The sequence below is a fragment of the Bubalus kerabau genome, chromosome 21 (assembly GCF_029407905.1).
Source record: "Bubalus kerabau isolate K-KA32 ecotype Philippines breed swamp buffalo chromosome 21, PCC_UOA_SB_1v2, whole genome shotgun sequence".
Classification (NCBI taxonomy): domain Eukaryota; kingdom Metazoa; phylum Chordata; class Mammalia; order Artiodactyla; family Bovidae; genus Bubalus; species Bubalus kerabau.
This window is the reverse complement of record NC_073644.1, coordinates 49490376-49504034: the sequence shown is the minus strand read 5'-3', so window position 1 is coordinate 49504034 and position 13659 is coordinate 49490376. Positions and strand designations below refer to the sequence as shown.

Below are 13659 nucleotides of genomic sequence, written 5' to 3'. Positions count from 1 at the left end.
TTCGACCCCATGGACTGTAGCCCGCCAGGCTCCTCCATCCATGGAATTTTCTAGGCAAGAGTACTGGAGTGGGCTGCCATTTCCTTCTCCAGGGGATGTTCCCCACCCAGGGATTGAACCCGGGTCTCCCAAATTGCAAGCAGACGCTTTACCATCTGAGCCACCAGGGAAGCTAGCGGTGAGGATGCGCTATGATCATCCTGTAAGTAACTGACTCCCCTGCTCCACGTAGCACTGCTCCCATCTGGGCCCCAGAGAGCAGAGTGGTCTGCAGTCCTTTGTCCAGAAACACAGAGGATGGTGCACAAGATGACATAGAGCAGGGGATGGCCACACCTGGCCCATCGCCTGTCTTTGTGTGGACTGGAAATGCCTAGAAAGGTATTTACATATTTGGAGGATTGAGAGGAAATCAAAACAAGAAGGGTGTTTCATGACACAGGAAAGTTCTGCAAAGTTCAAGTGTCCATGTCCATAAATAACATTTCCTTGGAATGCAGCTGGGCCCATTTGCTTATGTAGCATTTACGTAGGACTGTGGGCCGCTGCTTGGTGCTATAGCAGCAGAGCTGAGGAATTGCAACAGAGACCAAGAGGCGTGCAAGGCCAAGAATATTTACTATCAGGCACTCACAGAAAAATGTTGCCAGCCCCTAGTCAAGAGCATGAGAGCCCATCAAGTATTCTGGAAGCAGCCCTGGATTTGGAGACAAGAGACCTGGTTTGAGCCTTGCTGACAACATTTAGCAGTTGTGTGTCCTTGCTCTCCGAGCCTGTTTCCTCATCTGTCAGGCGGAATGTTCTCACTACCTGCCCACCTCATGTGGCCCTTGCATGGATCACAAGGACAGGCAAGTGCCTTGTGAATTGCAAGGCCTGTGTGAACGTTTAGTATTATATGCCCAAGAAGCTGGGTCATTCCGGCCCCTTCTTTCCACCTTTCTTCTCATTGTCTTTCTCCAGGCAGCCTTGCTCCCTTGGCCTCTGGGGCAGGGGTTTTTATTGGCTCTTCCCCTTTCCCCCTGGCTGAAACACCCACCTGTGACCAGAATGGAAAGTCTGTGCTTGTTGAAACTCTGATTGCAGGAAGCTGGGGGGCTCCCATGCGACCACTTAGGAGGAAGCCTTGCTGTACTGTGCTGGCCATTTGCCTCCTGTGAGGGGATGAAGCCCTGCTTTTATACTTTTATCACAACTCAGGATGGATGCTGGGCCCTGGACTTTGCTTGGAAAATGGCTAATCAGATACTATGGGGTTCTGCCTGAAGAGGAAATATGGGGAAAAGAGAACAGTTATAAAACAAACTTCATTGTCTGTCTATGGGGCCTTTAAAGAATGGATTTAAAAGGCAGTTCCTTGCCTTATGATCCAGCAATCCCACTGCTGGGCATACACACTGAGGAAACCAGAAGGGAAAGAGACACGTGTACCCCAATGTTCATCGCAGCACTGTTTATAATAGCCAGGACATGGAAGCAACCTAGATGTCTATCAGCAGATGAATGGATAAGAAAGCAGTGGTACATATACACAATGGAGTATTACTCAGCCATTAAAAAGAATACATTTGAATCAGTTCTAATGAGGTGGATGAAACTGGAGCCTATTATACAGAGTGAAGTAAGCCAGAAAGAAAAACACCAATACAGTATACTAACGCATATATATGGAATTTAGAAAGATGGTAACAACAACCCTATATACGAGACAGCAAAAGAGACACTGATGTATAGAACAGTCTTATGGACTGTGTGGGAGAGGGAGAGGGTGGGGAGATTTGGGAGAATGGCATTGAAACATGTAGAATATCATGTATGAAACAAATCGCCAGTCCAGGTTCGATGCACGATACTGGATGCTTGGGGCTGGTGCACTGGGATGACCCAGAGGGATGGTATGGGGAGGGAGGAGGGAGGAGGGTTCAGGATGGGGAACACATGTATACCTGTGGTGGATTCATTTCAATATTTGGCAAAACCAATACAATATTGTAAAGTTTAAAAATAAAATAAAATTAAAAAAAAAAATAAATAAAAGGCAGTTCTTGGCCCCTCCTCAGTGTGATCAAAGGCCATAGGCTCTCCATTCAGCCAATACATGGGGGCCCAGGGCCTTGTCCTGCTGCAGAAAGTCCCAAAAAGTTTAGGACAGTCTAGCTTTGTTTCAGAATTGACTTCCCCCTGCATCCTGTTCATCTGGCTTCCTGACGCCTGGGCATCGGCCGCTGGTCACCTCACCTGGAAAGGCCTGGAAGCGTTCTCTGGCCTATTGGTCCCTGACCCTTGGCTTGTCGCCCCTGTTCCTTCACTTGGGCCCTGGTTCTCTGCTTGCCTGGGCTTTCCCAGGACGAGGATGTGTGTTCCCTAAGCCCTTGGTGGGCTCCTGCTTCCCCAGCCTCATCTTTGTGGCCCTGGTTGCCTTTCCCACCCTCTGAGGTGCCTCCCTGTTCTCCTGGCTTCCCTCCACAGTCGGCGAGCTGCCCCTCCTGGTCAAGCATCGTGGACTTGCAGAGCGCAGAGGACCTCGCTGCTCTCACGTCCCTCGCCTCTGCCGTCTTCTCCAGTGTCCCTGACATGCTCAGTGAGACTCTCCTATGTGCCCAGCCCTGTGCTGAGGGCTTTGAGAGAAAACCATATGAGACAAGGAAGTCCTGCTCCCAGTCCTCTTTTAAGTTCTTGAGGAACTTAGAAGTCTCACCTCCAGGAAACAGCAAACAAAACAAGGAGGAGATGGTGAAACTGGGAAATTATTGACACCGACCACGTGGCAGAGCCAAGGAGCACAGGGAGAAAGACCTCTGGGGCCCGAGACACTGAGGAAGGTCTAGGGAGGAGGCAGGCAGAGGGGCTAGGATTTGGACCTCAATTAAATACCTTTTATTGGCTTCATATACGAGGCATGTTCGTGTGTATGTGCTAAGTTGCTTCAGTAATGTCTGACTCTTTGCAACCCTATGGATTGTAGCCTACCAGGCTCCTCTGTCCATGGGATTTTCCAGGCAAGAATGCTGGAGTGGGTTTCTGTGCCCTCCTTCAGGGGATCTTCCCAACTCAGGGATCAAACCCATGTCTCTTACGTCTCCTGCATTGGCAGGTGGGTTCTTTACACTAGTGTCAACTGGGAAACCCATATATTGGGCATAAGACATCCAAAAAAAGATTCTGGAACATAAAAAATAGAAAGCTATGGCAGCAAGGGGAAAGATAAGGAAAAGTTGCCTCAGCCCTTAGACTTGTTGAGTCACAAAGAAAATCTAGAGGAATCTCCCTTTTGCAGCACAGAGCAACTCCTGGCTTTCGCTCCCCACTCTAAGGCAAGATCTGGTTGGGAAGGTTTGGGCATGGCTTAACATGTTGTCAAGTTTACATTGAGCACCACCCCCTCTTGAGGCCATGGCCAAAACTGAAGTGTTTTGGGGTTACAGAGAATAGATTTCTATTCAATAAATGGAGCAAGATACAGGAAGCAGATATAGGTCTTTAAATGAAGTAACGTCAAAATGTGTATTTGCTGGCTCTTATTGGTTCCTTTGGTCTTTGCATTGGTTATGGCCTTGACAATTTATATATAAATTTGTTTTTTATTTGCATAACCAGTTTTATCCAATGAATTTTTATGATGTGACGTGGTGTAAAGAACAGATTGGCAAAAATAGTGTAGAGGCAGTAGGCCCAGCTGGAGTCATTTCAGTATCCAGGGGAGATACGCTGGTGGGTTGGTTGCATTTGGGTTGATTCATGCATCCCAAGGCAACAAGTTAGTAGATGAAAACAGAAGTCCCCTCCACCTCTGATTTGTTCTCTGCATGCACAGATCAGCAATGTTCAGCTATGACCTCTGGAAACCAAGTCAGGTGACTTGAGTCTTGCTCAGTTACTGACAGTAGCGGAGACAATTCATGTGCTGCTGGAAAGAAGGGTGGATGGTGTGGTAGCTACTTTGAGGCCTCTGTTCTTCTCTCCTCAGGACCTGAATGAGCTGACACTTTCTCTGTCTTCATTTCCAGGTAACAAGTATGAAGTCAAAGTGTACACTGGTGATGTCCTTGGTGCGGGGACTGATGCTGACGTCTTCATCAATATCTTTGGAGAGTATGGAGACACAGGTAATAGATTTAAACTCTTCTCAAGCCATTCCCAGAACTTCTTAAGTGGGCTGTTTCCCACCCTCCGGGCAGAGGAAGGCAACTCCAGGCTCCTCTAGGCTCTTCTCTTGAGCCTCTCTCTTCTTCTTGTGATGTGCTTTGTCATGGCCTTCCTCGGGCAGTACGGTGCCCATTGCATCAAGTTTATGTGAATGATGTGCTTTCAGAATAAGCTGTGCTTGGCTTTTGAATTGATTTTAAATCATCCTGCATCCTAGAACAGACCCAAGCTCCACATTTCCAGGGGATTCATTCTCACTTGCTCTATCTCCCTAAGCTCCATGCCCATCTTGAATTATATTTGGGGTTGTGGCTGGGCATGGCCTGACTCACTGCAGCAGTTTGGGGCAGACAAGAATGGGGCAGGGGGATAAATTGCTCTTGGCCTCATAGGTGGACCAGGAACTGAGGGCACAGACCCAGCTGTAGGTGTTGGAAGGAGGTTCAGCCAGTAGAACTACTGAGACAGGTGGTTTGCTCCTGCTTCTGCCCATTTAAAGGGATACTCTTGCCTGGAAAATTCCATGGACAGAGGAGCCTGGTAGGCTGCAGTCCATGGGATCACTGAGAGTTGGACACGACTGAGTGACTTCACTTTTACTTTTCACTTTCATGCATTGGAGAAGGAAATGGCAACCCACTCCAGTGTTCTTGCCTGGAGAATCCCAGGGACGAGGGAGCCTGGTGGGCTGCCGCCTATGGGGTCGCACAGAGTCGAACACGACTGAGGCAACTTAGCAGCAGCATAGGAGTCAGAAAAGCTTCAGAGACATGAATTTTGGACATAATCTATTAGATAATTTAAAATGCATTGCTGGAATTATAAGAAAAAAAGAGAAATCTCCTGGTGTCAGAAATGAGAGAATTTAAAACCAAAGTATTAGCTATGAACTGCTGCTCTGAATCTTAGAAGGACACCTTCATGTTCAACAATCTATAGGATGAATTTCCTTACACATTTGGGGTCAGAAAATGATATTTTGGCTCTGTATGAGGCAAAATATGCAAAAAAGCCAGGATCCCTAGAAGTTCACAGGAATATCTTCAGTGAAAAAAGAGAGTAGGAAAAAAAAATTGCTCCTCAGTAGAGTAAACTTATCTTTGTAAGAACTCTAGATTAAAAAAACAGTTGCTGGGGAATTGATACTTTAGGCTTATATACATACAGGCTTTGAGGTGTCATTTTACACTGCACATGTGATTTGGGAACCCTCTCCTTCAGGTACAGAAAATTTGTTCCATGCCAGTGGTGTTTAGTTGCTAAGTCCTGTCCGACTCTTGCAATCCCATGGACTGTAGACTGCATCTCTTGCATTGGCAGGCAGATTCTTTACGTTGAGCCACATGGGAAGCCCCCTATGACAAATACAGGAAGCAGAAATACAGGAACTGAAAATACAGTTACTAGATACAGACACTTAGTGGATGGGTTAAACAACACAATTAGAAATTGTTTAATAGATAATTAGTGAACTGTAGAAAAATATAAACAAAATATGCAGATGTGCAGAGACATAAAGGGTTGAAAAATACCAGTAAGAGGTCCTGAGATGTGGAGGAGGGAATACGCCCTAATATGTTGAATAGGAGTTTTGGAAACAGAATATACAGAATAGGCGAGAGGAAATATTTGAGGAGATAATGGCTGATCACATTTTTTTTCAGACTTAAGCAAAGATATGAATCTTCAGATTAAAGTAACAAGAGACATTGACCAGAATAAACAAGAACAGATCTTCATTTAGATAAATTGTGGTAACACCAAAGGCCAAGAGAAAGATGTTAAAAGTAACCAGATTTGGTGGATTATCTTCTATAGAAACAATTAGATTGATAGCAAATTCTTATCAGCAGCTTATAGAGGATATAAGTTCGTGGGATAATATTTTGCATCCTCTGGGAATTCCCTGGGTTCCAGTAGTTAGGACTCCGTGCCCTTACTGCTGAGGGCCTGGGTCCAATCCCTGGTCAGGGAACTAAGATTCCACAATCCCACAAGCTGTATGGTGTAGCCAAACCTAGAATTCTATACTCAACTATTCCAGAATGAGGGCAAAATTAGTGGATTTCCAAGCAAACAAAGAGAAATAAGACTTCCCACCCAAAGACACATGCTTAAACATGAGTTTTTCATTGATTCATGCTTAAACTCCTGAAGAATATACTTTAAGAAAAAGAAAATTGTACCCAGAAGAAATGTGTGAGATCCAAGAAATAAAGGTGAGCCAAAAAATGATAATTATGTAACAAATTTAAGGAAGCGTTAACTGTACAAAATGATAATATTAATAATAATAACTATTATCAAGATATGAGAAAATATGGACCCTAAACACTAAAACACAGTGCTATTTGAGAAAGAAAGGCGATAATAAGAATTAAAACATAACTTGGTTGCAGTCCATTTGCTGACCCCAGGGAATAATTAACTTTAGACTTTGATACATCAAGTATGCAGATTAAAATTGTAAAAGTAAGCACCCCAAAGAGAAATGCATAAGTTCTAAACCAGGAGAGGAAATGAAAGGGGATAAAGACTCAATCAATCCAATAGAAGTCAGGAAATGAAGAAAGAAAAAGTATGCTAATAGCAAAAAGTAAGATAAATGTGTAAATAATACAATAAATAGAAATAAACTAAACTAAATTCATCCACTAAAGAACAAATGTTCTCATATTAAATTAAAAGAAATAAAATCCAGCTTAAATATAGGATACATAAATTTCTGAGAATATATAAAATGAAATTAAGTATACCAGGAACATATCATCTACAGGAAAGAAGCTGGTGTAGCTATATTAATATCCATCAAATTAAACTGTCAGACAAAACACTTCATTAGAAATAAGTATCAGAATGACAAAAAGAGCAATTAACCTGGAAGATAGGATAATTCTGAACTTGTATAGATTTAGCAACATATTTTTAATACATGTGAAGCAAAAAGTAATAAAATTCTTGGAGAAACTTGACAAGTACATGATCATAGTGGAAGATTTTAATACAACACTCTCAGTAATTGATAAGTCAAATAGATAAAAATTTAGTATGGTTGCAGATTTTAACAATGGTTAATAACCTTGGTCTAATATAAGTATGTAGATTTCTAAATCCAGTGGGTAGAGAATATACATTCTTTTCAATCGCATAATGACAAATGCACATGAATCAATAACATAGAGACAACATTCTTTGATCATAAATCAATAAAATTAGAAGAAACTCCAACCTTTTACCCCATTTAGAAACAAAATTTAATTTTCAAAAAAATGAATGATCATCTATAAAATCCAGGAGAATTAAAAAAATTATTAGAACCATGAGAAAGTTTAATAAAGGTGCTGGATATGACTAATACAAAAATATTAATAAAACAGTAAGCATATATATTATTTAAAAATATATGATTTATACTAGCTTTTGGTATCTAAGAAAAACTCTGGAAAAAATAAAAATTTCTACTTAAGAACATGCAAGAATACCTAAAAAATGGAAAAATATATTATCCTCGTGGATGAGAAAAGACTTAAACTCAGTAAGATGTCCAAATTTCTCATTATTCTATAAATGCAATGCAGTTTCAGTCAAATTCCCAAAAGGCAATATTCCACAGCTTAAGCTGTTATTAAATTCATGTCCACATAGGGCTAAGTATTGCCAGGAAATTTTTGAATAATGAAAATAATATTGACAATAGTAATAATATGAGGATATTTACCCTCCTGCTGCTGCTGCTGCTAAGTCGCTTCAGTCGTGTCCGACTCTGTGCAACCCCATAGACGGCAGCCCACCAGGCTTCCCCGTCCCTGGGATTCTCCAGGCAAGAACACTGGAGTGGGTTGCCATTTCCTTCTCCAATGCATGAAAGTGAAAAGTGAAAGAGAAGTCGCTCAGTCGTGTCCGACTCTTCGTGACCCCATGGACTGCGGCCCACCAGGCTCCTCCGTCCATGGGATTTTCCAGGCAAGAACACTGGAGTGGGGTGCCATTGCCTTCTCCATTTACCCTCCAAATACTAAAATATTCAAATCCCCCAAAACTACAACAGAGTGATATGTATAGGAGGAGAAACAAATAAACCAAAAGAATAAAGAGTCTAGAAATACACAGAGAGTGGCATTATAAATCTGAGTAGAAAGGATGAAATATCCAATTGCTGGTGTTAAAACAGTTGTCTAACCATGTGAGAAAAGATAAAAGTCAATCTTTTTACCTTTCACCACACACAAAAATAAGTTCCAGATGGGCTAGAGATTTAAATGTGAAAAAGCAAACTATGACTTTTTAGTAGAAACTTTAAGAGTGTGTCTTTTAAAAATCTCAGTTTAGGATAGAGTTTCTTGAACAATTCACTAACAGCACAAACAACAAAAGGAAATATTGATAAAGTCCATTAAAACAAGAAAAAGTCTGTATGATAAAAGGAAAGACAAAGAAAAGGAAAGACCACAGACAAAGGAAAGACAATAGAAAAATATAATAAAGTATATGAACAGAAAAATTATGGACAAGCAAAGCCTGAATGGCCAATATATATATGAACCAATCTCAAAATATATGTATATATATGAACATCTTTCAGTCTTTTCAAATAGTCAAAGGAATGCAAATTAAAACCATAATAAGACACCATTGTACACATGAAACAGAAGTTTAAATATATGTGTTAACAATGATTATGGGGAATGTGAACCCTCAAAGGCTGCTGGTGATAATTGATGTAGTACAACCATCTCTGAAGGTGATTTTGCAATTGCTAATACACTGAAGATGAGCACATCTCAATATCCAGAAACTCTGTAGGTGTCCAGTCAGATCAGTTTTTACAAATGTAGGGCAGAAGGTTAGTACTGGAGAGTCCATTTCAGTGCTGTTTACAATAGCAATCAAATAGAAACAACCCAAATATGAAAGAATGCACGTATAATCCTGTTTTCTTCATTCAATGACTGTTATATACAGCAGTTGGGTGAATTCGGTTACTAGCATCAACAGAATAATCTCAAAGGAGTGATATTAACTTCACAAGAGTGTGTGATGATAAGATGATGGTAACACAGGCAACAGTAAGAATCCCAGCCCCTGACATGGCACCTACCACACTCCGGGCACTACCCTAAGGGCTTTGCACACATTCATTCAGTTAATCCTTGAAACAGCCCCTATGAGGTGGAGTCCTTATCATTCCCACAGTACAGACAAGGAACTTAAGACAGATGCTAACTATGATGTTATTTATGTAAAATTCTAAAACATGCAAAAATAGTATATGCTCTTTATGGATACATACATGCACAAACAAAAATTCATGAAAATAATGGATGCCAGTTGATGATACTGTTTGCTTGTGGCAGGGTGTGGCAGGTGAAGGGATGGACTATGAGGCTTTAGACCTACCTGTTATGTTTAATTTCCTTTAAAAAAGAGAAAGGCCTAAGTTAATTACACAAAATGTTAATATCTGGTATACCTCTTATATCTGAGTGGGGGGTACATGGATGTCTAATATTTTCTATATGTGTGAGTTGTGGCAATCTAAAATTTAGAAAAATTTAAGGAATCGGCTTTTAGAAAAGAAATAAAACAGGAAGGATAAGCAAAAATCTGGTGCTCAGATGGGCTTGTAAGGGTTAACATGACCAGTAGACTTGGGAAGGCGATCATGGAAAACTGAAAATGAGAAGGAACAGGCTGGCTCAAGCCCTAACTATGTGCTTAATACCTGTGTGACTTTGGCAAGTTGTTTCACTTCTCCAAGTCTCAGTTTCATCATCTGCAAGACAAAGTTAATAATATTTCCCTCTTAGATTGTGACAAGGGAGCAAGTGAGGGAGGAAAAAAAAGTTAAACATGGAGCAGACTCTGGTGATAGTTATCATAGCCATTTTCCAGAGGAGGCAAGCCTCAGGCAGCCTGCTGGCTGATGTCAGGGTCTCAGCCACAGCCTGTAGACCAATAACCATGGTTGTGCTCCTTGTTCAGGAAAAGCAAGGCAGGGCCTCAGGCCCAGGTACTGGGGTGCAGGTGGGTTTGCTAGGGTGGGGACCCTGGGCTAAGGCTGAACTCAGAGACCCAGTTATGGGTCCTGGGCACAGGCCACACAAGGTGAGCCTCAGCCTTGACTGGCAGCTGGAGGGGTTTAAGGAGCCTATAGATCTTGGGGTGAAGCTACCCTTTTAAATAAATTAATAAACTCTATTCTTTAGAGTAGTTTTAGGTTCACAGCCAAATCGAGTGGAAGTACAAAGAGTGTCCACATACCGCCTGTCCCCATCCACAGCCTCCCACGTGGTGACTTTTGAGACCATTCTGCAGTGGGTGACCCATTAAAGTTTGGAGCCGGTTCTCTCTCCTCATCTGGTCTCCTTTGTACAAATAACTGCCTTGTGTGTCTGTGTATACAGGTGAGCGTAGGCTGGAGAATGAAAAGGACAACTTTGAAAAGGGGGCTGAAGACAAGTTCATGTTGGATGCCCCCGACCTGGGGCAGCTCATGAAGATCAATGTTGGCCACAACAACAAGGGGGCGTCTGCGGGCTGGTTCCTGTCCAAGGTGGGTTCAGCTGCCTGTCTGTAGTCCCTTGGCCTGGGAAGGGGGAGTTCTGGCTCCTCAGAGGCTGTACTTCAGACCTAGACTCTCTCTTTAGGTCCATCAGCCTCCACCCTTCTATCTAAGACCCTGGTCAGCCATGCTGCTCTTCCCACAGCCTCCCAGGCCTTGCCTGTGCTATCTATCACCTTCCCAGAAGGACGGCTTCTCTCATCTGCACCCATTCAGGGTCTTCCTTCCAGCAGGCCTCTGACACTAAGCATTCCCTGACTCTGGCCACCAGAACCTCTCCCTCCCATGAGTGTCTATAACCCTGCTGGCTTGTAGCATTCATTTCACCTTAATCATAAGCTACTTGTGACTTATCTTGGGTCATTGCTTTGTACCTCAAACTTCTGGATCTCAGATCCTCAAAATTTCACCTATCCAGGACAAAGTTAAGAGTCAAGAAGAAAGCAAAAAGGCTTCTGAGAAGCTGAGATATATCTGGCTCAAAGTTCACAAGAAGAGCTTATGCCCCAGGTACTACCTTGCTCTGCCCTGATTTTGAAGGCAAGACCCCTCAGATTCTCACTCAGTCTAATGCTTGCTTATAATCCCTTCTAGCAAACTTGCTACCCATAATTTTAAACCTATATAGCAGAAAATTAGAGGTAGAAAGAGACACTGAAATTGGTGGGGTTATTGAGAACTGTAATGGAAAGTCAGAGAAGACAGAAAAAGTCAAAAGAATATTGAATGATCATGGAAGTCTGAGGTCATTTAGAAAAGGGCTACCAGCCTTGGCATGTGTCTTAGTCATGAGGCTATCCACATCTTTCAGCTTATCCCAGAATGATTGGAAAAAATGGATGTGTAACATATTTTGAAAAATATTTTGAAAAGCTCTTACTGCTTAAAAACATAACACCCTTGGATTTATAATAATCTGACTACTGAGAATGAGACTGTCTGATAGTTGAGGTTTTGCTACTCCTTAATTTTGTATACTATGCTGTGGCAGTTAGGAACGTGCTTGACTGCAAAGATCAGAAATTGAGGAGCAATCAAGGGCGTATTTTTCTCATCTCACATGAATCCAGATGTGGCCAGCTCAGGGCTGCTGCAGCGGCCTCCTGAGACCTGCTGTCTCACTGAGTCACCGTCCTCAGCACAGCGGCTTTCATTCTCCAACTCGGCTCACAATCACATTTTGGCCGTTGAACCTCTAGGCATCTTATCTGTGTTCCAGGCAGGAAAAAAAGAGAAGACCAAAGGGGAAGGACTTTTTTTTGTGGCATGCCTTGCCTTGGTTTGAGAGATGCATAACCCTCTTTGGAACCTCTGCCTGTGTCGTGGGGCCATCCTAGCTGTACTGGAAATTGGGACTTCAAGTAGGTTTTCCAGCCGTTATGGCAGAAGTAGGCTAAGAAGGTGATTGGAAAGGGTGTTGAGTAAGAATCCTTGAGTGTCTGCCGCATGTCTCCCTGTAACCAGCCTGAAAGTTCCTTGAGGGCACCTCCCCAGCTCTTGGCATGGGACACGGTGCTAAATCAGCAAAGCAAGGAATGGCCAAGTTTTTTTGGAAAGAGGGGGCTTCCTGGCTGTAAGAGCAGCCAGCCTGATGCTGAATAGGGTTTCCGGAGGTGAAGTGGAGCTGCTGCTTGGATTGGAGAAGAAGTGGGGCAGGAGTCCAGAACCTAGAGAGCCAATGTCCAGGCAGAAGTGTGCCTCAGCACAGAGGAGGCAGTGTGCTTTATGACCTCAGCCAGAATGGGGCACAGAGAGATACTTTGGAGTCCAGTCCCTTCATCCTGGGAAAGAAGATTGTCAAAGTGAAAACGCAGGAGTAGCTGAGGGAGCTGCAAAGTGCAGCCGAGGGCCTGAGGGTGACCTTGACATAGCCATTACAGCTGTACCTTGGGAAGTCAGGTCCCTTCTTGGTCACCTGGATCCTCACCCCTGGTGCTTTCTGAAGCTCTGTGAAGCAGGTGGTTCACACACGGAAACACGTCCTTGTGTTATCTTCATCTCAAAGCAAGGGCAGCTTGGCAAGGTGTGAGACATAGGGTAAGAGCACTTTTCCTTTCAAACGCTGAAAATCTTGTTCCGTTACCTTTTGAAATTTGACATGGAAGCCGCACAGACTTTTGTTTCTTCCTGGACAGCCTCTTTTGTGGCGTTTTTGTTTCAGCTAGGACGCTTGTAGGATTTTTTCTTTTTATTTATAATTTAAAAGTCTTGCCAGATAATGTCTTTGAGTAAGGTCTTTGTTAGTTCATTTATCTCCCCTTACCCCCTCTCCCTTCCCCTTCCTTCCTTCCCTCCTTCCTTTGTTTTTAAAAGAAAAGTGAAGTGGCTCAGTTGTGTTCGATTCTTTGGGATCCCATGGACTGTAGCCTGCCAGGCTCCTCTGTCCATGGCATTTCCCAGGCAGGAATACTGGAGTGGGTTGCTATTTCCTTCTCCAGGGGATCTTCCTGACCCAGGGATCGAACTTGGGTCTCCCGCATTGCAGGCAGACTCTTTATCGTCTGAGGCACCAGGGAATCTTGTTTTTAACTTCTCTATAACATGATGAGACTTTTCTATGATGCCTAGGATATTTTTTGTTTGTTTATAGCTCAGAAAAGCGATCTAGTAAATATACTAAGAGATCAGAAAATATACTAGATTCTTGCTTGGATGGCTTTATTCTGATCTTTTCTTCAGGAAACGATTATCCATTTACTGGATCGCCACTCTCTGTTTTCAAAAGCTCTCAGCTTCCCTTTTATTATTTTCATCTCTATTTTCTTTGCACTCCATAAGAACTTGTCAAATTCCCTCCCACCTTATTATTGACTTGCTTTTTCATACCACCAGTTCTGTTTCTTTCTCCTATTAATATGCATTTTAATTCTGAATGTTTCTTCAAATTATTTTTTCTTCTCACAAAAGTAATATATATATTCATTGTAAAAAGTTTAGGAAATGCAAATAAG

General features: G+C 42.6%; 1 protein-coding gene across 2 annotated transcripts in view; it reads left to right on the top strand.

Moving 5' to 3' along the window:
• The window catches only part of LOXHD1 (lipoxygenase homology PLAT domains 1), a 195498-nt gene that overhangs the window by 35174 nt on the left and 146665 nt on the right, over positions 1 to 13659 (top strand). For both annotated transcript variants that reach the window (XM_055559028.1, XM_055559027.1), the window contains exons 5-6: positions 4008 to 4106; positions 10551 to 10699. In XM_055559028.1, coding sequence (XP_055415003.1) covers positions 4008 to 4106; positions 10551 to 10699 — 248 coding nt within the window. The remainder of the gene's footprint in view (positions 1 to 4007; positions 4107 to 10550; positions 10700 to 13659) is intronic.